This window comes from Syzygium oleosum, unplaced genomic scaffold (assembly GCF_021117445.2).
Source record: "Syzygium oleosum isolate NSW1041296 unplaced genomic scaffold, Sole_v2.1 Sole_v2.41, whole genome shotgun sequence".
Lineage (NCBI taxonomy): Eukaryota > Viridiplantae > Streptophyta > Magnoliopsida > Myrtales > Myrtaceae > Syzygium > Syzygium oleosum.
Window position 1 is genome coordinate 77676 of NW_026607525.1, and position 27850 is coordinate 105525.

Consider the following 27850-nt stretch of genomic DNA (forward strand, 5'->3'; position numbering starts at 1 on the left):
ATCACATTCAGGTCCCCACACTCACATGACTGAATAAGGTGCGCACAACACTTATTGGTGGATGAGGTGATGAGGGTTTCAAGGAAGCTCAATTGAAAACCCGTGGGAAGTTTCTTGCATCTTATGGGAGCAATTCATGGTCACTTCATGACCTTTTCTGGTATGATTTGCCAAGTGATTTTCGTGGACAATGTCATGAAATTGAAACTGAAACTAGCTGAATGGGTAACATTTGAAAAAATGTAGCACCTGAATAGATCTGCCGTCATCCAAAAGAAACCAAACATTCATTTCATCATTTAAATGGGCAACGCAAGAAAATAATTTCGCTGGCTGGGTTTACACACAATGACGTACATGCAATTTAACAACCGATGTTTAGGTAATGACCCATATTCGATTTTTACTTTAGCAAGCATTTCCATTCCTTATAGAAAGTGATATTCTATTTGTTCGTGTAAACATCTATCTGGATATTACGTACAAATCCTCTTATGAAAATCACAAAGGTCCATCCTTATCATCTGATAGGGGACCAGTTGCGAACAAATTCCTAGAATGGATTGACCGACAAATGAATAAAGTTTGGCCCGACATTTATCAAAGTGAATAGATAAAAGGTCGGCCTGCTACAAGCGAGAGCTACAAACAGTCTAGCATAAATTATGTCGAGACGGATTTTTCATAAGAGCAGAATGGGTTTCAATTACAGGTACAAGTGAGAGCAAATGCTCAAAATGCATTTGTCCAAGTCTTTAAGTTAGCTTTGGAACTGTTCATGTTGATCCTCCACAACCTCTACCGAAATTCACTACTAAATTCCAGAGATTCTCTGCTCAGTCACACCAATTTCCCAAACTCCTCGCACAGCTTGTGCTTCACATTTCTTTGCCCTTCCATTTTGGCATGCAGCAATGTAACCGTGGTGTCTTACTCGCTTCACCTTCCCATTACAATTCCCCGACGATTCCATCTATTAATGGAAAAGCAAGTCAAGTCATGCCGGATCTCAAATTTCAATTAAAGCATCTGCGTAGGTTCCACGCACCTTCCTCATAATGCAGACGAAATTACGCGTGCAATAACTCAGCATTCTTCAAGCAGTCAGCAGTATTCAAGCGCGCACGGTAGAAAAAGCAAGGACTAGGAGCATCTTTATTGCAAGTTGTTTTCTTTTCTACTTTTTTGTTAAAAGGAAAAGCAAGTCAAGTCAAGAAGCACTTCCACAGCTTCCCCGCAACTTCCGCATAATGCTGCGAATATTACGCGTGCAATAACTCAGCATTCTTTAAGCAGTCAGTAATCATCATTGTTCAAGCACGCACAGTAGAGAGTGTTGTGTGTTGGTAATCCAACGTCCAAGGCTCAGGATCGGGGGAGATCACAGCAGTGGGTGGGTTGTGTTGTTTGAACACTCCTCAGGTAGTTGACGACTCCTTGCCCTTCTCCGTTTCCTGCTTTGATTGCTCCTTTTTTCTGATGAGTTGTCTGAGAATTTCTATTGTTGTTTGAATGTAGATCCAAGTTTGAGTCCTGCGAGACATTTCTGCTATTCCCAGATCTGAGAATCCATATATCTCCCCTCTGTTTCCTTCTCCATCAATCTCTTTTACAATCCTCTCGAGATGAAAAGAAAAGAACCCACTCATTCAGAATATCCGATCCACAAGCCCTCTTCCTCATCGACTTCTCCACATGTAAGTGATTATGAAGGCGGAACCAAAAGGCCGAAGGGAAATGATTACGAAGTGTTCTTGAACTTCAGAGGGGAAGACACTCGCAAAGGCTTCACCGATTATCTCTATACTAGCCTTGTCGATGCGGGAATTCATGTCTTTAGAGATGACAATGAGCTCCATGTTGGTGAGGAGATTGGTCCAGAGCTTCTTTGCTGTATTACGAAGTCTATAATCTCAATCCCAATTATCTCAGAGAACTACAGTTCAAGCAAATGGTGCCTTCGCGAGTTGGCTCATATGTTGGAGTGCAAGAGAAGCAAAGGGCAAATAGTGTTGCCCATATTTTACAAAGTGGAACCCTCGCAGTTGCGACATCTCACGGGGAGATGGGCAGTTGCAATCAATGCACATAAAGGGAATTTGGGCGAGATGGTTGTGAAGGAATGGGAAGAAGCGCTTGAAGAAATTAGTTCCTTGAAAGGATGGGAATCGGAGAAAATTGATAACGGGTAGATTATTCTCCACTAGAACATTTTTTAATTTCTCATAAGTAGATCATTCTTGAAAATGAATATAAATATTCCCATTTTATAATAAAATTCATTGTCGTTTGACAGGCATGAAGGAAAATTGGTTAAAATTGTTGTCGGAAAAGTTATGAGTGAGTTAAAAAGACTTTTTATGCTACATGTTCCTGAACAATTGGTGGGAATTGATGATCCCGTGGAAGAAATTATGAGCTGGATAGATGATAAATTCAATGGTACAAGGATTATCGGAATCCACGGAATGGGCGGTATTGGTAAGACAACTCTTGCAAAGGTGTTATACAACAAACTCTCTAGTCATTTTGAGTATCTTAGCTTCATGGCGAATATTCGAGAGACATCTCAGCGTAATGGTATTGAATGCATACAAAAGCAGCTCATTTCTGACATAATAAGAAGTTCTTGTGATGTGTCTAACGTTGATGTGGGAATCGGAGTTATCAAATCTCGATTTACAGGTAAGAAAGTCCTTATTCTTCTCGATGATGTTGATGATTGTGCTCACTTGAAAGCTTTGGTCGGAGATGGCAGTTGGTTTGAAACAGGAAGTATAGTCATCATCACATCTAGAAATAAGAGTATTCTTGACAAGGCTAGGGCAACCCACAAGTATGCACTCAAGGAGTTGCCTTCAAGTCAATCATTGATTTTATTCAGTAGACATGCATTTCGAAAGGATTCTCCTCTGAGTGATTACGAAGATATCTCTCGTGATGTCGTACGTACTACCGGGGGGCTTCCTTTAGCTCTTGAAGTTATAGGCTCATTCTTATGTGGAAAGACAAAAGAAGCATGGAAAGATACATTAAAGAAATTGAAGAAAGTACCCCATAAGAAAGTGCAAGAGACATTGAGGATAAGTTACAACGCATTAGATTATGAGGACCAACAGATATTTTTGGATATTGCATGTTTTTTTATTGGATCATTTAAACAATATCCGATTTATATGTGGGAAAGCTGCGATTTTTTCCCGAGGAAAGGGATTGAAGTATTGAGTCTTATGTCCCTAATTAAAGTTGACAAGCACGGCTATCTAAGGATGCATGATCAATTGAGAGATCTTGGAAGGGAAATTGTTCGTCTAGAAAATCCAAAGGAGCCTCAAGAGCGTAGCAGATTATGGATTAATGAGGAAGCTATGGATGTGCTTGAAAGCAACAAGGTAAGAATTTTTTATACTTATTTTAGTTGGTGAATGTGAGTCCATCTTCTCTCTCTTGTTTGAGATAAAAATTATTGTCAATCTTGAGTCCCCAAAACTTGTGGCCTCTATGAGCAAAAGAGCTCTTTCGGTTAATTGTTCTTCTTGCATGATTCTAGGACACAATCTAGGAGCATCTTCTTTGTTATATAAATGTATACGTATATAGCTTTACCTCGTAGTATTGTGATGAGGACACTCTCCTTTGGTAACTTCAACGCAACAACAAAACTATAGAAACATAATGTTTGATAAGGCACTTTCAGGGAAAACCTAGCATCTGTGAATTGTTGGTAGCCATGCTTTTCCCACACGGGTGTCTGATGCACATATTTGATCTTTGGATTCTTCTTTTGATTTCTTGTGAGTCTTCCTTTTGCTATTGAGAATTGCAGGCAAGGTACATCAGGAAAAAAAAAGGGAGATTGTACAATTGGGATTTTTAACTTTGATACATGTTCTCGTGGCAAGTTTGATATATGTATTTGGATTGTAAGTGTCGTGTTGTTTTACATATAAATGATGAGTATGGGTTGTGATGTTTCCCATATAAAGGGCATGAATTTCGATAGATATATTCAAAGTGCGTGTGCAAAAGAGAGGCCATCTATTGTAATTGTGAAAAGATGCAGCTTCGGGAGTTCAAGAAGTGAAAATTGTGAAGGGGCATAATTAGAAGAGGAAAAGTTCAAAAGCACCCTCTTAAGCTTTGGATTTTTACATTAATTAGATAAATAATACGCAATCATAACTTGTCATCTCCCAAAGTAGAAAGTGAGAAGCCTACACAGTAATAGTATGAACAAATTGAAATGAGTTCATATTTTCTTATATACAGTTGGTCTCATCTCATCATTCAAAACTTACGGTCCATACTATTTCCTTATTGCAGGGCACTAGTAAGATTGAGGTCATTCATCTTGACAAGGGAGGAAGATACACAGCGGAACAGTTTAAAGAACTGACCAACTTGAGGTTCCTTAAAATGACCAATGCGAAGTTCACCGCAAATTTCCAGATCGTGCTTCCTCAGTTAAGATGGCTTGAGTGCCATGATTGTTACTTGGACTTAGAAGTGGCCAGCTTTCATATGAAGAAATTAGTCGTGCTCGATATGTCGTGGACTCAAATTTCAGAGAACTGGAGAGGATGGGATCCACTCAAGGTAAGATGTAGAAAAGGCACATCTCCTGCATTATCACGTATTGTACACGGGTGCAATGAGCCCAAGTTCTCCTTCCTTTCTTTCTGAAAGATTTAATATCCTTCCTCAGATTAAGGATTTTCTTAATATAAGAGGAATTTATAGGCACCTAAATATAAGCTTCTGCCCCTTAATATCTTAAATTGATAATATCTTTACAACCTGTCATGCTTAGCATTAGATATACTAGAAAAAAAAATTAACTATATTAATTAACATCTATTAAAATTGTAATTACAACAATGTACCTATCTTGATTTTTTTTAATCTAAACGGTTTAAGGCTTCTAAGTTAATTTCTCCCCATGCAAAGTAGGTCCTTTTAGAGATTCTTGCTATATGTCTATATCGATCTTCTTTCATGGAGAAACAAAAACTCCATGACAGTGACTTCTGTTGCACATACATACTGAAATTATACATTCATTTTTATCATAGAGTTATGGAATAATTTATGAATTGCTCTGACTTGTTGCACAGAAAATTTTGTTCATTATATTTGTTGATTATTGAAGTCACTGTATAACACAATTATAACTTAGTAATGTTGAAAGAGTGATAAAATTATCATTCCAATGGCTTTTCATATTTTTTGATATAACATTTTTTATATTTTGCACATACAAAATGTAATTTTTTTTCATAATTAAACTAGCCGCTTCTCTTTATTTTCATACTATTGAAGGAAAATATGGTGCCCAATGAATTTATGTCTCTTCCATTTGAATTCGTCATCTACTTCTTTGATTATAAATTTTGCTCATGTCTATTCAATAAACGTATATTTTCTTTGAAATGTTATCCAAAAATAAATGCAGTCAGCACTTGTATATCCTTAACATTGTTTTTGCAATGGATACGTATAAAAAATGTTTATATGTTGGTGTAGCCAAACACTACTACAAGAAATATATAAAATTAAATAAGACAATTGTGAAGGAATAATGGAGCATGAGTAATTTGAGGAAATTTTAAAAAGTCTAAAGAAAACGAGGAGTAGTGGAAATTCACACGTTGTAGAGGTCCAATATCACTTAGTTACTTTTTCTTTCTTTCAGATGTCAATTGAGCTCAAAGTTCTCAAGCTCTCATATTGTCAATCTTTGAGAAAAACTCCCGACTTGTCCGATTTCAAAAGCTTGGAAATTTTGATCCTTCAAGGATGTAACAATCTAGAAGAGATTCATCCTTCTATCGAGGATATCAAGACCCTCGTCTCATTGGATGTTAGTTGGTGTGAAAAACTAAAGAAGCTATCGGCACGAGTAGGTAGGATGGAAGAATTGAGGGAGCCCTTCTTAAATGATACTGCTATACAAGACATTCCTATTCCGAGAGATTGTTTGATAAAGTTGGAGAATGCCTGCTGTGAAGATCTTGCTCAACTTCCAGAATCTATGGACTCGATCGGAAAATTGGTATCATTGACTGAATTGAATCTATCTACAACATGGATTGAAGAATTACCCGAATTCATTGGTTCTCTAAAAATGCTCGAGACTCTTGATGCCTCTCGTTGTAAATCGTTAGCCTGCATACCCAGCTCCATAGGTTCCCTTGTGTCTCTACGGTGCTTGTCATTATCGAGTTGCCACTCGTTGAGAGAGATTCCCGACTCAATCGGAAAATTGGCATCATTGACTAAACTGAACCTATCTTTAACAGGAATTAGAGAATTACCTGAATCTATTGGTTCTCTGAGAATGCTCGAGACTCTTGATGCCTCTTGTTGTGAATCGTTAGCCCGCATACCTAGCTCCATAGGCTCCCTTGTGTCTCTGCAGTGCTTGTCATTAAAGGGATGCTGCTCGTTGAGGGAGATTCCCGACTCGATCGGAAAGTTGGCATTATTGACTGAACTGGACTTATCTAGAATAGGGATTGAAGAATTACCTGAATCCATTGGTTCTCTACGAAAGCTAGAGACTCTCAATGCCTCTTTTTGTAAATCGTTAGCCCGCATACCTAGCTCCATAGGTTCCTTCGTGTCTCTATGGTGCTTGTCAGTACCAGGATGCCACTCGTTGAGGGAGATTCCTGACTCGATTGGAAAGTTAGCATCATTGACTGAACTGGACCTATCTGGAACAGGGATTGAAGAATTACCTGAATCCATTGGTTCTCTACGAAAGCTAGAGACTCTTAATGCCTCTTGTTGTAAATCATTAGCCTACATACCCAGCTCTATAGGTTCCCTCGTGTCTTTGCAGCGCTTGTTATTACAGGAATGCCGCTCGTTGAGGAAGATTCCTGACTCGATCGAAAAGTTGGCATCATTGACTGAACTGAACCTATCTGAAACAAGGATTGAAGAACTACCTGAATCCATTAGTTCTCTGAGAATGCTCGAGACTCTTGATGCCTCTTGTTGTGAATCCTTAGCCTACATACCCAGCTCTATAGGCTCCCTTGTGTCTCTGCGGTACTTGGCATTAGAGGGATGCTACTCGTTGAGGGAGATTCCCAACTCGATCGGAAAGTTGGCATCATTGACTGAACTGAACCTATCTGAAACAAGGATTGAAGAATTACCTGAATCCATTAGTTCTCTGAGAATGCTCGAGACTCTTGATGCCTCTTGTTGTAAATCGTTAACCTACATACTCAGCTCTATAGGCTCCCTCGTGTCTTTGCAGCGCTTGTTATTACAGGAATGCCGCTCGTTGAGGAAGATTCCTGACTCGATCGAAAAGTTGGCATCATTGACTGAACTGAACCTATCTGAAACAAGGATTGAAGAATTACCTGAATCCATTAGTTCTCTGAGAATGCTCGAGACTCTTGATGCCTCTTCTTGTGAATCGTTAACCCGCATACCCAGCTCCATAGGCTCCCTCGTGTCTCTGCAGTACTTGGCATTATGGGGATGCTACTCGTTGAGGGAGATTCCCGACTCGATCGGAAAGTTGACATCATTGACTGAACTGGACCTATCTGAAACAGGGATTGAAGAATTACCTGAATCCATTGGTTCTCTGAGAATGCTCGAGACTCTTGATGTCTCTTCTTGTGAATCGTTAGCCCGCATACCCAGCTCCATAGGCTCCCTCGTGTCTCTGCAAAGCTTGTTATTACGAGGATGCCCCTTGTTGAGGGAGATTCCCGACTCGATTGGAAAGTTGGCATCATTGATTGAACTGGACCTATCTAAAATAGGGATTAAAGAATTACCTGAATCCATTGGTTCTCTGAGAATGCTCAGGACTCTTGTTGTCTCTTCATGTGCATCGTTAGCCGGCATACCCAGTTCCATAGGCTCCCTTGTGTCTCTGCAGCACCTGTCATTATGGGAATGTCCCTCGTTGAGGGAGATTCCCGATTCGATCAAAAAATTGGAGGACGCAGGATGCCGGATATGGCTCGATCGCTGGATCTTTCAGGATCAAAACATCTGAAGGCTATTGTGTGTTGAAAAGGGTGCCGTCTGGGGAAATGACTCGTCGTTTGTCATCCACTATGATCCTTCATCCTCGACACTGTACGAGGACCAGACTATTAAACCAGTTTATCTTTCCGCAAGTTCCGCATTTGAAGGATGCTCTGCTCGCTCGCGAGCCATCTCATAACGTGTTTGTTTTGTTCACACGGCTGAGTTGAACTTTTGATCTATCTTCTGTTCGCTTCTTCTAATGCCGGGCATCCTGGTCCATATCTACGCTGTGGAAATCGCAAGACGTTTGAGAGAACAAGCAGCTCTTCAAGAAACATCCCTTCGCCTTCGACCCGTAGCCATCTCGGTTTTCTTAAAGGTGGGACGATCGAAATCCTGCACTCTGGGAATGGCGCGAATTCGCTCGCTTTTTCTCGATTGCTTGAATTGGTTTCTTTCGATTTTCTTCCTTCTTTTTTTTCAATTGTTCGGTGATATCTCATCGACCGCAATTCTCTCTTTTGTGGATGATTCAGGGAAACTTCTGGAGGCGGGAGCACAAGAACACGTCAGGCAAACGAGGGAGAGAGAGAGAGAGAGAGAGAGAGAGAGGTCATGCTGCCGGATTTATGGATGGCGCTCACGATCCCTCCGGGGATTCGTCGGGTTCTGTCGAGGCTTAACGAGATTCGCGCCGTTTTATCCTGTCACCGCGCGGTCTTTTTTACTCTTCCTGCTCGTTATTAGTCATCACCAGCAGTTACTAACGCCCGAGAGAGACTGAAGCATCGTCACTTCCGGGCGGCGGCGGAGATGCGGCGGCGGCGGCGGCGGCGGCGGCGGGGGATCCGCTGAGCTGGGGAGGTGAGGTCGGGCCAGCGGGGGAGTTTCACTTGAAGGTGTTTCGGATCTCCTCCGATTTGCTCTTCCGTCGGTGCGCGTTCGGAGAGGAGAGAGGACAGGAGCGGAGAGTACCTCGCGAGCGAGGGGTTCGGCCAGTGCTCTTCCTCTCCCCTTCTTTTCCTTCCCCTTAGGGGCTCTCCACAGCGATTGCGCTCGCAGACCTTTTTGCCGATTTCCTCGAGCCCGCCCTTCTGATTTCTGCGTGCGGATCGAGATGGGTTGGTTCTTCTGATTGGATCGTCCTTTAGCAATTGTCGTGCTGATTCGCCTGGTTAGTTCTTCTTCTTCTTCCTCTTCTTCTTCCTTGAATGATGGAAGGTTGGGGTTGATATTCCCCGTGGAAGTTTAATAGGGGCGCCTGTGTTAATGTATGTATACAAAGTAAAATATGTCAAAAAGCAAATAGATTAGCCTGATGATATCCTTTCTGGCAGGGTACTTGAATCTACACTTACTTATGAAGTGAAAATTGATTGATGTCGGTGAGTCTTCATCGCCTCAGTAGCAACAAATTGAGTTTCCGCCATAACCCGCTTAGCTGGTAGAAAATTTTGGAGTGAAGGGCAAAGGCGGAGAAAATCGCCTTTTATCCTCGAACAAGTACGGGTTTTTTGTATTGCCTTTAGCCGTTTATGCACTATTACTATGATTGGTTTTCTGATTGCTGGATTAATGGATTTCGCAGGTTCGTTCATGCTTAGATCGCCAAGATCATGTCCGTGCACATATCCTTTCCGGGAAGATCATCCCCCGAGTTTTTGATGCAGATCCTTCCATAGAGAAGAAAAAAGCCTAATGAAGGTGAAGATACTGTGGAAGAAGTGCCAGCTGATATTCCGTCACTTCTGGAGTTGAAATGGATGTAGTATGACTCGCGACACGGTAAATTGGTGTTGTGCTTTTTCTAATGTTGTGTCCACTGTCTTTTTAGCTAGTTTGTTCTTGCCGATCAAGTGCCACCTGGTGTTCAGGTTGTGGTTCAAACCACGAACTTGTATGGCTTTATATATCTGGCACAAACTCTTCTTCCTTTCTAGCTTTATCACAAACTCTTGACATTCCAGATGTACTTGATGGATTTGAACTCACATCTCAGTATACCGCGCATTTATGTGGTTAACGATGTAGGTATTACTCACATAACAATGATTACCTTGAGATTTGTCGATACTAGAAGGTGATATATGAGATTCCATCAGTGAATGGCAACACGGAGCAGTAGATACAGGTGAAGCTCTTTCCTTGTTAAGTCTTCACTGAGTTTTTCAAAGCACAGCTGTTGATTCTGTGATTTAATTAAATGCAGGTTCTAAGGAAAATCTGCTGGTACTTGGTTCTATCACCACATGATCCTATGCAGTCAAGCCTTCTTAATGCCACTTTAGAGGATAAACAACTCTCAGAAATTCCCCAATTCAGGTACCATCTTTGAATTGTTCTAGGTAATTGGTTGTACATTTTGCAATATCTCGATAATGTGCCATAGAATTTGGTCAACCATGCCTCTGATAGTTTAATGCAGGTTGCTGCTGAAACAATTGGTCATGGTGGAGGTTATCCAACGGACTCCTCTTTAAAGCACTTTCAAAGATGAATTTGAGAATGAGATAACATGCTCGGAGGTGCACTTGTTGAGAAGGCAGCAGAAAATCTTAGACAGAGAATCATTGAACGTGTAATTACAGAACTTTGCCGTTTTTCTTCTTTTCATTGGATCATCATTAAGATGTGACTCAGTCCATTTTCTGCAGAATATTATTGTCGTTTCAAAGTATTACTCGAGGATTACCTTAGAGAGACTTGCAGAGCTGTTATGTGTCAGTATCCAGGTCTGATTATGTGGAGCATTTGTTTATGTTCTTTATCAATGTCACTCTTCTTGAATGATTGCCTAGACCCCTCATTTAACCCTGAGCAGCCTCTCTGCCCGTGATCCCTGATTGGGGCATGGTTGCTGGACTTGGATATAAGTTCCAAAATATGTGTAAAAGAGGTTTTGGTGCCTTGAATAGCCAAAGGCTTGTCATGGATTTGAGAATGTTTTCTTCATAGTTTTGTTTCGTGAACATTTCTGACTGACATATATGTGGACACTTGGCTTAGCCAACTTCTGCTCATAAATTTGTTGGAGCTGTAAGTGTCATTGTCTGGCATTGTGAAACCATTTCTTGTCCCATGGAGCTTGAAATTCTAACGCGCTCTAGAAGGGTGGGAGGAGCTCTGCTATATTTTGCTAAAGTAACTTTGCAAGCTTTCTTTGCCAGTATTAACACTCACCATTTCCTGTGTTGCAAAAGTATATCTCGCTATTAGAGCTTTCTTAATGTGTTCAGAAATCTATGGAGCTTAATCACTCAAGGAAAAGAGCTCTCATTATGGGGTTCTGTTACTGCTGTTTTAGAGTGCTTTAATTATTCAAATTCCTCAGTTTGTTAATCAACACCTATCATCTGATAAAGAGACTGTGCAATATAATTACACAAGCTTGTATGATATTCTATCAGCATGACCCGTTAGTTCTATATTTACATTTAGGAAGCTGAGAAGCATCTTCCTGTAACGGGTTTTCCATATCCCTAGTGGCAAAGATAGACCGGTCGATGGGAGTTGTCTGTTTCCAGACGACAAAGGACAGCAATGACATCTTGAACTCATGGGCATCCAATCTGGAAAGCTGCTCAATCTTGTTGACAAAAGTTGCCGCCAAATCCACAAGGAAACCATGGTTCGCGCGTGCTTGCGAAAAGAGAGAAGCTGAAGAATGCTGTTTCAGATTGTGCTCTGAAGTGGGGACTGAAGATATTCATCATAGAACTCTCGTGTAGCTGGCTTGTATTTGATTTCATAATTTGCAGGGGGACCATATCTGGGCACTTGTTTCGGACTGAAACGATATACTGCATAAAATTTCTGCATGGGAATGTATTTTGGTCTTTTCATATTTCCCCTTTCCCCCCTCATTTTAATTGAAGATTTGCGCGCTTGCAAGGTGCAGAACTTGTACCAACGGAACAGGCATCAGCACAGCCGCACAAGATGTGCACTCATTAGGACTGAAATGAGCGCCTTTGTTACTAACTTCTGTTTTGCATTACCAATTTTGCTGGTTCTTGTGTTTTTATAATATCGGAGATAACAGTGTCTCTCCCGAGTAAAGGCTCACGAATGTAATTTTCTATCTCATTTCACTTTTGAATTTCTTCTTCAGCAGAGGGAGAGCCTATTTCTTTTGGACCCAATCTCGGTTGTTGGTAGTTCTAAAAACCAATTTCAAGGGAGCTTTGTTTCCAACAAGATAACTGCGCTTTTTTATCTCCTCGAGAAATGTGGTTTTTCAGTCGATGGAACGTGTTTCAATATCCATTAGTTTTGACATTTCTCCCAACTCTTTGGGCATGTATATGGGTGATACAATTAGATACTAGAAGTTATGGTTGAAAAGCTCCAACTAATAAATGAATGTCGTGACATAGCTCTCGCCTCTCGGTCTCTTAGTTTCCCTCCCTCTATTTGCTCTTCGGTTGTTCGTGCGGGGCTTGAGCCATGTTCGGTTGGGGCCTAAAAGACCTGGAAAGCCCACACTAGCCCAAACATACTCAAAGAATGAAAAATAGATTTAAAACACTCAAAAAAGGTTTAGATAAAATAAAACATTGATGTAAAAAAGACCAAGTAAAGTCACTAAGAAGCTTCATATCCTGACGTGTGGCTTTGAACAAAATTTATGAAATTCATGAGCCGTTAAATTTAGATGGCACATACTTCTTATGGATGAAACTCTATAAATTTTCAGGTAATATTATGTTAATTGCATGCTACGAACTATTTTGAGTAAGTGCCAGTTTGTCAGTCCATTAATTACTTTATGCTACCTTTGCAGTTTCTTTGATATTGTATCCTTGCTTTTATTCGAACTCATCCAAGTTTATGTGATCCAAAATTGGTCATCAAGAGGTCGAATATGATGTGAATATACAATCCACTGAATATGATATGATATATGCTATTCACGTAATATCTAGGTCAACAAACGTAACCTATGCAATCAAACATGATACAGGGGTAAATCGAGGGTTGCTCCATTCATCTGCCGAAAATCTTTAGATGCACACTTCTGTTACACTATTTTTGCACTTGATTACGATAATATATCGTAATGTCATAGAACAATTTTACCCTAGGTTATGATGTTGTTATATTTAATTAGTATGATGCACCGTAATATTGTACATTACAACAGATGTACCATAGAAGTTTTCCTCATCATCCAACCGTTGCTACAATCTAGTGGCCTTAAACACAGCAATCTTTTCATGCTCCAGGTTGATACTGACAAAGTTTTGATTGAACAATTGCCAACATAAATTAAATGGACAGCTAAGATAAAGCACTTGCATTGAATTGTTGACAAGAGACATGATAAAATTGTTGTGTGTAAAAGCGCGGGACTAGAAATGGCCCTTTCTTGGCCACCGAGAGTTTTACTTCCTTCTTGTTTCATTGATCATACACCCATCAGTTGTGGCAGAGACGCCAACTGATGATAGCTGATTTAGTCCAGACATGGTTGACGAAGCCAAGTGCACAGGATTGTCATATTTTCAAGCAGGACCAAACTTGCAAATGCCATAGCGGCTGTAATATGGGCAGATATTCTGATCCTGGATATAAACATTGCAGTCACTTGTCCTTTTTCTGTCTTTTTACCCAGAAATTTGCTAGTTATCAGGTCTTTTCATCTTTCCTCTTTCCCCCCAACTTTTAATTGAAGATTTTTGGGCTTTCAGGGTCCACAACTTGTGCCAATGGAACAGGTATCAGCACAAGACGTACACTCGTTAGGATTGAAATGAGCTCCTTGTTACTAAACTTTGTTTCCCATTACAAATTTTGCCGATGCTTGTGTTTTTCTAACATCGGGGATAACATTAGCTCTCCATAGTAAAGGCGGATGAATACTATTTTTAATTTCATTTCACATATGAATTTCTTCTTTGGCGGAGAGAGCCTGTTTCATTTGGACCCAATCTTGGCTATTAGTAGTTCTAAAAGCCTGTTTCTATGGAGCTTTATTTCATTAAGATAACTGCACATTTTATCTCCTCAAGAGATGTAGTTTCTCTCCAAGTTGATGTTGTGATGTCATTTCCATAAGACACTCTGTTGTGATGTCCTTTCTCTCTAAAGTTTCTTTGACAACTCTGTTAAGATTCGGACTAGATGGAAGTTCTCTTTACATAGTTGCTTTCCATTTTCAATTTACTATTAGTGCTTCCAAGTGGCAACTTCGTAGGACATGTGATTGTGATCCTATAATTGAGACTTCGAGCAACAAGGTTTCACCTGTGTATTTCCAAATTACTTCTGAATTTGTGTATTACACAACTTATTAGATTTTCCTTTTCTTTTGTTTTTGGATAGCGATCATACAGGATTCCATTTCAAATCACTAGTTGATCATGTGATATAACGTTCAATTTTAATCTTCTTACTTGTAAGCTTTTGATCATAGAATGGTGAGGTGTGGTTAGTCACTCACACACTGAGCCGTTGAGTTTTTTTTTTAATATTATCTAATCATTTCATGCTCTGAAGAAGCTTAATACTGTGCTAAGAAAAAAAATGCACTTTGGTGGTGGCCGAAAATGTTAACATGAAATAAAAAGCTAAACACCAAATGACATAAAAAGAAAAATGATACCACTAAATAATTATTCGACTATGGAGAACCCGTTAGCCAAGAATATCTAAATGTAACACTGAATATATAAACCCGGGATTCTACCCACTCAGGAGGAGCCAGCTATAATGTCTTCGTGAGAGTCCGTGAAAAGGAAAAAGAAGGGTTGACAGAATCATCCGGTGTACATAATGAGATAGATTTAACATAACGCCGTAGCTCAATTAGTCGTTGATTGTGCAAACAAGATCATCGTAATCGTCTAACTTGCCCAAGCAAGGACAGACAAAATCTCCCGTATATTCTATCAATCGATTGTCGGTTGGCTCAAAAATGCAATATTCATATTCTGTAGATCATTATTGATATATCAAATGTCCGAATATGCTTGTTAGCTCCATTCACATTGGGATGCGGAGTCCCACCCAATTCCAGTCTTTGTAAAATGTGTGCATTAATCTTCGGTTGACCTTACTCCGAGCGTTAGTATTGCTCGTCGGTTTTCTTTTCAATTTCTTACTTAAAAGCAAGTCAAGTCAAGGAGCACATGCATAGGTAGGTTCAACACACCTTCCGCGTAATGCTGCGGAAATTACACCTGCAATAATTGCCCTTTGCATTTTATTTTCTAATTGTTTTATATAGAAAAAGCAAGTCAAGTCGAAGTCAAGTCGTGCTCGCTTTTAAACAAAACGCCAGCATTGACTCTACGCGCCTTCCGCGCAATGCTGTGGAAATCACGCATGCAATAGTTTCCCTTTTCGTGCAGCATGCATCGCAGCGGTTCAATTAGTTGAAGAGTCTTGGACCGATGGATGGCAAGAACTCAGCGTTGTTCAAACATGCACAGGAGAGTGTTGTGATGTCATTTCTCTCTAAACCTTTTGTCATTGTAATGTGTTCGATGTCGACTAGTTTTGACATTTCTCTCAAATCTTAGCATGCACATAGGTAATACAGTGAGAAGCTTGAATTATTGAGGATAATGCGTTTCTTCGATGACTATCAAAAATCTGATTTGATGGAAGTTTTCTTTACATAGTTGCTTCCCATTTTCAATTTACTATTGGTGCTTCCAAGTGGCAACTTTTGTTTCTTTGTTTAATTTGTTTTTGCTTTATCTTCTCGATGGCGAAGTATAGAAACCATAACATATTTCCTATTGATCTCGACATTTGCTCGATTTCATCACTCTATTGTTGTATGAAATCCCTTTTCTTTTTAGAAAAAGAAGTGATGGGTTTGAATATCGCGTCATAGAGTTAAATGGTAAAAGAGTAACTTCTATGGGAACCATTGAGTAGTTCTTGAGAACATGTTTGAATGGAACAAAAAAAAATGATTCACTCCTTAAGCTTTCTATCACACTTTTATGCAGATCTTCGAGTCTAATAAGTATCAAATGTATGGCAAACTCTCGTGGAAGGATGAGAAGCAACTCAAGTGAAAAGTCCTCATCTTTTCCTCACTTTTTTTTTTTGATAGCCGAGGTGTCCGCGCGGCCGGCGAGCTAGGGCTCAAACCAGCGGTGATGCCTGACTAGTTCTCGAGGGGGGCTAGCGCAGCTTCCCACCACCACGACCCCCCACTTAAATCACCGATGGGCGAACATCTCTTCCTCACTTTGAAAGCTGATTACTTCATTAATGCCAGTGTGCAGAGCTTTGGATACTTCATATCCTTCCATGTTTTGTAAGTGTACAAAAAGGCTCATGTTGAATACAACAGTCCGAAATTTACATCAACGCAAATAATATAAAAGGGAATATGCACAAATATGTATTAGTTAATTATGAATGTCTTGTGGTATGTGTTTTTCAGTTTTACACTAGAGTTGATTGAAAATTTGTCTCGAGAAATAATTTCTAATTAAGTCGAATTTGAGAAATCATAATCTGACTTACTAGCAATAAGTGACTAGCTATGTTTTGCTGTTAGGACTGGTAGATCATTGCCATGCCAGAGAACTTGTGGGTTCAACGACATTGTAGATTGATTTAAAGTCATCAGTTGGAGTTAAAGTGGACTGTAAAATGCATGTGAAGGAATTTGTGCACTAGAAGTCTTAAAATTTATCACGAAAGTGTAATTGAGTCCTTAAATTTTCAAAAGTGCAATAAAGTCCTAAAACTTATCAAATTGGTGTAATCAAATTCTAAAACTTGTTAACATTTTCCGTTTGTCAAGTTGGACGGAGTTAATGGAAAGACTTGATTACATCAACTTGACAAGTTTTAGGACTTGATTACTTTTTTAAAAAAAAATTATGACTCATTTGCACTTTTGTAATAAGTTTTAGGATTTTTAGTACATTTATCCCAAAAAATAAGCAAACTATATAGCTATAATACAGTAGGTATCAAGGTAAGCCGTCTCTCTCTCTCTCTCTCTCTCTTAATGTCAAATAAGCTAATATTTTAATCCTCCTCTATTGTGCTGCAAAAAATTATATTTTGGTGATGAACTCATTGACCAAGAATGTTTAACATGAAATAAAAAGTTTGACAAAAGATGACATAAAAAGAAAAAAAGCATCAACGAATAATTATTCGATTGCGGAGAACTGTTGGCTGATAATTTATTAATGCGCCGTTGAAAGATAAAATATATAGATAAAATGTTAAAAAATATTAATTTAAGGAGTGAGAGATAAAAGTGACTCAGATGGGGGCTAATGACTAGATAATTCTTAAGCATGATGTAGCATAGGAAAATCTAGTTTGAAAAAATTATTTTGGAAAAGATTTATTTTAAAAGTTATTTTTCCGGACAAATCTCTTTTGAAAAAGAAGAAGTTCCACGGTGGGTAGAAAAAAGTAAAGCCTCCTGCAGACTTTTAATAACAAATTCCTATATAATCCCACGATTGATGCTTTTGTCATTGGTTCATGTCTATTAGTTTTCTTTTCTGTTATTTTATTAATAGAAAAAGCAAGTAAAGTCAAGCCACTACTGTACCTCAGATTTCAATGAAAGCACCTGCGTGCCCCCTTCCGCATATAATACAAAACGCAAGTCAGGTCAATTACGCGTCCATTAATTGTTCTTTCCGTAGCATGCCTCACAGCGGTTCGATCAGCATGAAGAGTCTTGGACCGTTGGATGGCAAGGACAAAGCATTGTTCAAAGCACGCATATTAGAGAATGTTTTGTGCTGGTAATCCAACGTCGAAGGTTGAGAATCTGTGGAGATCCCAGGGTTGTGTTGTTTGAGCAGTCCTCGGGTAGTCAACTGACTCCTTGCTGCTCTTATCTGTTCCCTGCTTTTAATTGCTCCATTTTCTTCCGATTAAGCAAGAAAGAGTTGCACACATTCAACCGAGTTTAACATATTGCACAACCTTTCTTTTTTATTAATTTACCACATATAATTAATTCTCAAGAAAGAGTTGCACACCTTCAACCGAGTTTTAAATTTATTGAGTTTTTCCTCCACACACTCAATATGTTATTGAGCTCTAATTCAGAATTTGGATGGCAATATTTTGAAATACAGTTTACGAATGTGGAATCATTAATTTTACATCGATAAATGGCTAATAAATTCATATTGACAGTCATTTTAAATACATTCATTTTATCGCAAGAATTTCTCCTAAAATATCAATCATACTTAATGGATGGACTATAATCATATTAAAACTCGAACAACGGGAGAAATATATATCCTATTTTTTTGTGAAACTTATCTATAGTTTTTGTAGCTTTTTTCCCACTTCAAAATAAAGATTGGGGCATGGAATGAAAGAATCTCTAAGAAAATTGAAATTATTGTAGCTTATAGAAGTTAAATAAAATTCATTTAATTTGATATTAAAGCAAACTAAGAAATCAATCAAACTATCAACAAAGAAAAGTTACATTTAATCCACTCAATAGATATAAATTCATTTAAAATAAAGCTTTTCCTAAGACATAGCGGTTCTTTTTTTTTATGACCTAAGAGCACAATCGTAATTAACTGGCTACCTCGAGAAAACTCGCACAACAATACACTGCCAAGATCCCCCATTAAAAATATGTGGTGTTAATAGAAAAATATTGTTGACAAAAACTTTTTTGCCTTGATTACATCCTAGATTTCAAATTTTTTTTTTTCAGGGAGGGATTCATCCATCAAGCATGCCCAAATATTAAAAGCACCATTAAGGAAAAAGAAATACACTTTACAATGTGAAATAATTACATTTCATATTCTTTCCTAAAATATATTTTGCATTCTTAGAACTTCTGTCGCTCCATCCCGCAGGGGGCGGGTAGACTTCCCCTTGTCAGGGGATTATCTCAAAGAAACGGCAACTTATGGTAAAATGGGTGTTCTTACCTGAGGGATTTGGATAGGAGCATACTTTAAATCGGAATCGTGGGGAGTACTGTTTGATCATTTCTGCTAACGTCAAGTCTTAGTGGTCAAGCCCAAGTGACTATTTACCAAAAACATAGGTCTCCGTGTCTAACTGTGCCTTTTTGTTCACTTTCTCGCTATCCGAACTAATCTTATTATATGCATATGTTTGTTTATTTCTTCCATATTGAAACTTGTAAACAGTAAGTTGTCATCCTCGTGAACTACAATGTCCACCCTATTATCATGTATGATTTTTTTTTTTCCATTTGTAATACGAGGCAGAACATTCAACATGTTAACAAAATAGATTATACTTTGGAACAAAAAAAACGAAAAGAAAAGCAATTGGTTGTGATGGAATATTATGTAACAATAAAATTGGTCAAAGTCATGTTCTTGTAATGCAGTTGGTTCATAAAATCCAACCACTCATGACAAACACCTTTAACTAGATAAGTGACAATCTTCACTAAAAAGCTAAGAAAAATAAGAATGTCAACTTGATATAAAAAGTTCGACAAAAAATGAGATAAAAAGGAAAATAGTATCATTGAACAAGTATTCGATCGTGGAGAACCCGTTGGTTGAGAATTTCCAAATTAATGTGACACTAATATAAATATATATATGTAAAAGGTATATGTTAAATGTTGCTAATTATTAATTTAAGGAGAGAGATAAAAATGGCTCGGGTGACCTTCATTTAAGTTTTAATAAGGCTTGGAACTTCCTTTGCTTTAGGTTTTATGTTGCAAAACTAGAGTTAAACTGCACTTTTATGCTATCATGGGGATTATAGTGATGAGAAAAATGTAAGTTGGGAAGTAGTTCAATGGAAAGGGCATGTAAATAGTAACCTTTCGCATCTAATTGGGCATAGCATGGGGATTATAGTGATGAGAAAAATGTAAGTTGGGATTTAGTTCACTGGAAAGGCAATTAAATAGTAACTTTTCGCATATAATTGGGCATTTGAAAAAAAGAGTAAAAAGATCAGGAGAAATCCTAAAATCAAGGCTTTAAGCAGGACATGACAATTATTTCATGGGGGTCTACTATTGTCATGAAAAAATTATTTTGGTGGTCCTATATCTTAGAGCATGACATCAAGGACTTCATGATTCAGGCAAGTTTGCTTTCATGTTTATGTATGTAGCGTGTCATAAGTCCATGACAAAAACCCGTGTTCTCCATTTTGGTTGTGTTAGTTATTTTTCCTGGTGGTTTGGGGATTTGTCTGGGGTGTTCGACTACAACTTGACAAAGGCGACAGCTTGATTGATTGTTCCCATCTAAAGTTTTTGAGCGATTATCTAGTGAGAGCGGTGCATGTATTAAAATGTGTTTGGACCGTCAAACATGATAGATCTCAATCTCACACCAATCACATAATGTGCCGTTGCTAATTTTATCAAATGAATAAAGGCTGCTGTAATTGCTTCTCTTGGTCAATTAATAAGGCTAGTTTTTAAAAATTGCTGTTGCCCTGGTTGCTCCCATTTGAATTTGCCCCTTCGAGAAGGACTCGTATGTAACACTTTTTCCATTGCATACATGAACCGGAGTTATTATTCAATATCCCTACCGGTACGAGGAATATATTATAATCTGAGTTGGTTAGCATATATTAAGATTTTAATCAACTCGAGGCCTTATTTGGGTAAACAGTCTTATGAGAAGAAAGCAAGGTCGTTCTATATTTCATCCTTCCATATCTATGCTTCGATTTTCCGAGGTACTGCCTTAATGCTTTATTTGGGAAGGAGGGGAATAGGAGGAAAATGAAGTAAATTTTTGTAACTTTTGTGAGAAGACATAAGAGGGAAATTCAAAATTCTTCTCTCTTCCTTTCCTCCATGTATCCAAGCAAAGCACTTTTCCTTTATCAAGATGGTGCTTGCTTGCTTGCTAACAAGATCTTTTTTGCATGGAACTTCGCTAGACATCCAATTGACGCACATGATGTGTCCGTATATGTGGCAAAACATGTCATGGAGACGAACACGTGAAGTTGATCCTTGGAAGGCTGAGGTTTCACGTGACATAGCAGCTCAGTCATCCAGATACTATTTGTTTCCTTCCTCCTCTAGTGTGTGCTGTCTATTTGTTTTAAGAGGAGGAGGATCTGATGCCACGAAGGAGATTATAGACCAACTAATGGACTAGTTTAAAAAAGAAAGGGATTCTACCACACACAGCTTGAAACAAATAATAAGAGGAGTCCAATGTGTACATATCTAAAGTGCTTGGCATCATGGGCCTGGAATTTTTTATTTTGTCGTGGATTCTCTTTTGCGGGTATGAGCCAACAGCTTTTGTAATCTCTTGAAAATCGGAGTATCATAATCACATTCAGGTCCCCACATTCATATAAAAGAACAAGGTGAGCACAAAACCTATTGGTGGATGAGGTGATAAGGGTTTTAAGGAAGTTCAATGGAAAACCCGTAAGAAGTTTCTTGTATTTTACGGGAGAAATTCATGGTCACTTCATGACCCTTTCAGGCGCGATTTGCCAAGTGATTTTCGTGGAAAAGGTCTTGAAATTGAAACTGAAACCAGCTCAACGTATAATATTTGAAAAAACGTTGCATCTAAATAGATCTTCTGTCATCCAAAATAAACCAAACATTCATTTCATCATTTAAATAGGCAACGCAAGAAAATATTTCACTAGTGGACTTTACACAACGACATACATGCAATTAAAGAACCGATGTTTAGGCAATGACCCATATTCGATTTTTACTTTTATTAAGCATTTCCATTCCATAAATGAATTAGTATTCTATTTGTTCAGGTAAACAGTTATATAGATGTAGTTGTGATTTCTTTACGTAAAAATCCTATTTTGAAAATGTCAAAAGTCCATCCTTATTGATTGATGTGGGACAAGCTGCGAACAATTTTCTAGAATGGATCAACGGACAAATGAATAAAGTTTAGCCTGACATTTATCAAAGTGAATAGATAAAGCTCAGCCTGCCATGAGTGACAGCTACGAACAGTCTAGTATAAATTATGTAGACACGTATTTTTCATGAGAGCAGGATGGGGCAATTACGGGTACAGGTGAAGAGCATATGCTGAAAATGCATTTGTCCAAGTCTTTAAGTTAGCTTGGGAACTGTTCATGTTAATCCTCCACAACCTCTAACAAAATTCACTACTAACTTCGGGAGATTCTCTGCTCAGCCACACCAATGTCCCAAACTCCTCGCACAGCTTGTTCTTCACATTTCTTTGCCCTTCCGTTTTGCATTCAGCAACGTGATCGTGGGGTCATGCTCGCTTCACCTTCCCATTACAATTCCCCGACAATTCCACTTATTAATGGAAAAACAAGTCCAGTCGAGTCGTGCTGGATCTCAAATTTCAATCAGAACACCTGCATAGGTTCCATGCACCTTCGCATGATGCTGACGAAATTACGCGTGCAATAACTCAGCATTCTTAAGCTCATTGTTCAAGCGCACACAGTAGAAAAAGCAAGGACTAAGAGCATCTTTATTGCAAGTTGGTTTTCTTTTCTACTTTTTTGTTAAAAGAAAAAGCAAGTCAAGTCAAGAAGCACCAACATAGGTTCCCCGAAACTTCCGCAAATGCATTCTTTAAGCACTCAGCAATCAGCAGTGTTCAAGCGCGCCCAGTAGAGAAAAGGGGTTCATAGGGAAGGTCACCGGTGAGGCCAATACCAGTGTCAGTGAAAGTATGGAAACCAACGTAGTTGGCATCATAGATAATAAATAGAGGACGACGGGACGACGGGACGACGAGGTTTGTGGAAGAAGAAGGAGGAGGGGGATGAATGGGAGGCGTAAAAAGAAGTGAATGACCGACAAGAAAGAGACGAGTGGGAGGCGTGAAAGGAAAGAATGAGAAGGAAAGTGGGACTCATATGGAGAAAAAGAATAAACAAAATAAAAAGAGTCGACCAAATAAAAAAATAGGATCATATAAAAATTGTACCAGAATTGGTGGGCTTCAAAAGGGATGAGATGGTCAAATAAAAAAAAAAAAGAAGTGACTAATTAATAGGAGTGGAAAAAGCGCGGCCTTTAATTAAATGAATAAAGACAGTTGTATAACTTGATGTTGCCTGCTTGCTCCTATTGAATTTGCCCCTTCAAGAAGGACTCGTATGTAAGACTTTTGCCATTTTGCACAAACCAACCCGAATTGATATTCAATAAGGGCAATTTTCCTGTTCATATCGCCAATCTATATTTATACAATTTCTTGCAGGTACGAGGAATAATATTGTAATTCGAGTTAGTTAATATATATTAAGAATTTAATCAACTCGAGGCATTATTTGGCTAAACAGTCTTATCTTATGAGAAGAAAGCAAGGCCGTTCTATATTTCATCCTTCCATATTTATGCTTCGATTTTCCGAGGTACTGGCTTAGTGCTTTATTTGGGAAGGAGGGGAAGACGAGGAAAATGAAGTAAATTTTTGTAACTTTTGTGAGAAGACATGTGAGGGAAATTCAAAATCCTTCTCTCTTCCTTTTCTTTATGTATCCAAGCAAAGCACTTTTCCTTTATCACGACGGTGCTTGCTTGAGAAACGAGATCTTTTTTGCATGGAACTTCACTTGACATCCAATTGATGCGCATTGGCTATTACCACAAGATGCTCCGATGAACAATCGATGTGTCCGTTTATGTGGCAAAACATGTCATGGAGAAGAATATGTGAAGTTGATCCTTGAAGGCTGAGGTGTCGCGTGACCTAGCAACTCAGTCATCCAGATACTATTTGTTTCCCTCCTCCTCTAGCTTGTGCTATCTATTTTTTTTAGAGGAGGAGGATCTGAAGGCACGAAGGAGATTATAGATCAACTAATTGACCTGTTTAAGAAAGAAAGGGATCCTACAACACATTGCTCGCTTCTGAGACTGAAAGGAATAATAAGGGAGAGGGGTACCGATGGCCATGTGAGCTTCAAGTTTCCAATTAGTACATAATTAAAGTGCTTGGCATTTTGGGCTTGGAATTTTCTGTTTTGTCGTGGATTCTCTTTTGCCGGTCTGAGCCCACAACTTTTATATTCTCTTGAACGTCAGAAAATCATAGTCACGTTCAGGTCCCCACATCCATATGACAGAATAAGGTGAGCACAGCACCTATTGGTGGATGACGTGACAAGGGTTTCAAGGAAGTACAATGGAAAACCCGTGGGAAGTTTCTTGCATTTTATGGGAGCAAATTCATGGTCACTTCATGACCCTTTGTGGTGCGATTTGCCAAGTGATTTTCGTGGAAAAGGTCATGAAGTTGAAGCAGAAACCAGCTGGATGTGTAACATGTGAAAAAATGTAGCACCTGAATAGATTTGCTGTCATCCAAATAAAACCAAACATTCATTTCGTCATTTAAATAGGCAACGGAAGAAAGTAATTTCACTAGCGAGGTTTACACAATGACATACATGCAATTTAACAACCGATGTTTAGGCAATGACCCATATTTGATTTTTACTTTTAGCAAGCATTTCCATTCCATAAATAAAGTGGTATTCTATTTATTCGTGTAAACAGTTATCTAGATATAGTTGAGATTTCTTTACGTAAAAACCCTCTTTTGAAAATATCAAAAGTTTACTGATTGATGTGGGACAAGTTGCGAACAATTTCCTAGAATGGATCGATCAACAAATGAATAAAGTTTAGCCCGACATTTATCAAAGTGAATAGATAAAAGGTTGACCCGCTAAGAGTGAGAGCGACGAACAGTCTAGCATAAATTATGTCAAAACGAATTTTTCATAGCAGTGGAACGGGTTTCAATTACAGGTGCAGGTGAGAACAGATGCTCAAAATGCATTTGTCCAAGTCTTTAAGTTAGCTTTGGAAATGTTCATGTTGATCCTCCACAACCCCTACCGAAATTCACTACTAAATTCCAGAGATTCCCTGCTCAGTCACACCAATTCCCCAAACTCCTTGCCCAGCTTGTGCTTCACATTGCATTCCCCTTTCATTTTAGCATGCAGCAATGTTATCCTGGTGTCATGCTCGCTTCACCTTCCCATTACAATTCCCCGAAGATTCCATTTATTAATGGAAAAGCAAGTCAAGTCGTACTGGATCTCAAATTTCAATCAAAGCACCAGTGTAGGTTGCACGCAGTGGCACCTTCCGCTTAATGCTGACGAAATTACGCGTGCAATAACTCAGCATATTTCAAGCAGTCGGCATCGTTCAAGCGCGCACAGTTGAAAAAGCAAGGACTTTTCTTGTTTTTTGGTCCGTAGAAAAAGCAAGGACTAGGAGCATCTTTATTGCAAGTTGGTTTTCTTTTCTACTTTTTTGTTAAAAGGAAAAGCAAGCCAAGTCAAGAACCACTTGCATTGCTTCCCCGCAACTTCCGCATAATGCTGCGAATATTACTCGTACAATAACTCAGCAGCCCTTAAGCACTCAGCAATCAGCATTGTTTAAGCACGCACAGTAGAGTGTTGTGTGTTGGTAATCCAACGTTGAAGGCTGAGGATTGGGGGAGATCACAGCAGTGGGTGGGTTGTTTTGTTTGAACACTCCTCAGGTAGTCGACAACTCCTTGCCCTTCTGTGTGTCCTGCTTTGATTGCTCCATTATCTTCCGATGAGTTGTCTGAGAGTATCTATTTTTGTTTAATTGTAGCTCCGAGTTTGAGTCCCGCGAGACATTTCTACTATTCCCAGATCTGGGATTTCCATATTTCTCTCCTCCGTTTCCTGCTCTATCAATCTCTTTTACAATCGTCTCGAGATGAAGAGAAAAGAATCCACTCATTCAGAAGATCCAATCTGCAGGGGGTCTTCCTCATCGACCTCTCCACATGTAGGTGATTATGAAGGCGAAACCAAAAGGCCAAAAGGAAATTATTACGAAGTGTTCTTGAGCTTCAGAGGGGAAGACACTCGCAAAGGCTTCACTGATTATCTCTATACTAGCCTTGTCGAGGCAGGAATTTACGTGTTTAGAGATGACAATGAGCTCCGTGTTGGTGAGGAAATTGGTCTGGAGCTTATTTGCAGCATTAAGCAGTCCACGATCTTGATCCCGATTATCTCTGAGAACTATGCTTTCAGCAAATGGTGCCTTCGTGAGCTGGCTCTAATGTTGAAGTGCAAGAGAACCAAAGGGCAAATAGTGCTGCCCATATTTTACAAAGTGAAACCCTCACAAGTGCGCCATCTTACAGGGAGATTCGAAGATGCTATCAAGGCACATAAAGAGAATAGGGACGAAATGGTTTTGAAGGATTGGAAAAAAGCGCTCAAAGAAGTGAAGGAATGGGAAGAAGCGCTCAAAGAAGTCGGTTCTTTGAAAGGATGGGAATCAGAGAAAATTGATAACGGGTACAATTTTTCTCCACTAAATTGTTGTTTAATTTCTCACAAATAGATCTTTTTTGAAAAAGAATATTTATATCCCCTCCTATGCTAAAATTCATTATTATTTGACAGGCATGAAGGAGCATTGGTCAAAATTGTTGTCACAAAGGTTATAAGCGAGTTAAAAAGAACTTTTCAGTTAATTGTTCCCCAACAGTTGGTTGGAATTGATGATCATATCAAAAACATTATGAGCTTCATTGATGCTAAATTCAACGGTACATGGATTATCGGAATTCATGGAATGGGCGGTATCGGTAAGACGACCCTTGCAAAGGCATTATTCAACGAACTCTCCGGTCATTTTGAGAATTGTAGATTTGTGGCAGATTGTCGGGAAACTTATCAGCGCGAGGGTATTAAATGCCTACAAAAGCAAGTCATATCTGGCAATGGAAGTTCATGTGATGTGTCTAATGTGTACGAGGGAATCCGTCTCATCAAATCTAGATTTGCACATAAGAAAGCACTCATTTTTCTTGATGATATAGATGATGCTGCTCACTTGAAATATTTGGTCGACCGTGGTTGGTTTAAAGCAGGAAGTATAGTCATCATAACAACTAGAAACAACGATGTTCTTGGCCAAGTTAGTGCAGACCACATGTACCAACTCAATGAGTTGTCTGTGGATCAATCATTGATTTTATTCAGTAGACATGCATTTCGACAGGATTCTCCTCCGAGTGATTATGAAGTTATCTCTCGTGATGTCGTATCTACTACCGACGGGCTTCCCTTAGCTCTTGAAGTAATAGGTTCTTTCTTATGTGGAAAGACACAAGGAGTATGGAAAGATACATCACAGAAATTGAAAAAAGTGCCTCATAAGAAAGTGCAAGATACATTGAGGATAAGTTATGACGCATTAGATTATGAGGACCAACAAATATTTTTGGATATTGCGTGTTTTTTTATCAGATCATCTAAACAATGCCCGATTTATATGTGGGAAAGCTGCGGTTTCTTCCCGAGAAAAGGGATTGAAGTATTGAGTCTCATGTCTCTAATTAAAATTGACAAGGACGGTAATCTAATGATGCATGATCAACTAAGAGATCTTGGAAGAGAAATTGTCCGTCTAGAAAATCCAAAGGAGCCTCAAAAGCGTAGCAGATTATGGATTCATGAGGAAGCCGAAGATGTGCTTGACAGCAACAAGGTAGAGTTTTCTATACTTTATTTAAGTTAGTGGATGTGAGTCCATCTTCTCTCTCTTGTTCGAGATAAAAATTATTGTCAATCCTAAGTTCCCAAATGCCGCTTCTACAGGCATAGAAAAAGAGCTCTTTCAGTTAATTGTTGTTCTTGCCTGATTATAGGACATAATTGAGGAGCAACTTCTTGGTTACATGTATAGTTGACGAGGACACTCTCTTTGGTAATTTCAATGCAACAACCAAGCTATAGAAATATAATGTTTGATAGAGCATTTTCAGAGAAAACCTAGCATCTACGAATTCTTGCGAGTCTGATGCACAGTTTGATGTTGGTAGCCATGCTTCCCCACACGTGTGTCTGATGCATA

The 27850-nt window shown here is 38.9% G+C and overlaps 1 protein-coding gene across 1 annotated transcript in view; it reads left to right on the top strand.

Annotated features, from left to right (window-relative positions):
- Positions 1 to 1093: 1093 nt before the first annotated feature.
- The window catches only part of LOC115667495 (disease resistance protein RPV1-like), a 30823-nt gene continuing 4066 nt past the window's right edge, over positions 1094 to 27850 (top strand). Inside the window, exons 1-4 of the mRNA XM_056306010.1 lie at positions 1094 to 1422; positions 1519 to 2188; positions 2297 to 3392; positions 4324 to 4596. Of these exons, the coding sequence (XP_056161985.1) occupies positions 1626 to 2188; positions 2297 to 3392; positions 4324 to 4596 (1932 nt within the window). The 5' untranslated portion in view covers positions 1094 to 1422; positions 1519 to 1625. The remainder of the gene's footprint in view (positions 1423 to 1518; positions 2189 to 2296; positions 3393 to 4323; positions 4597 to 27850) is intronic.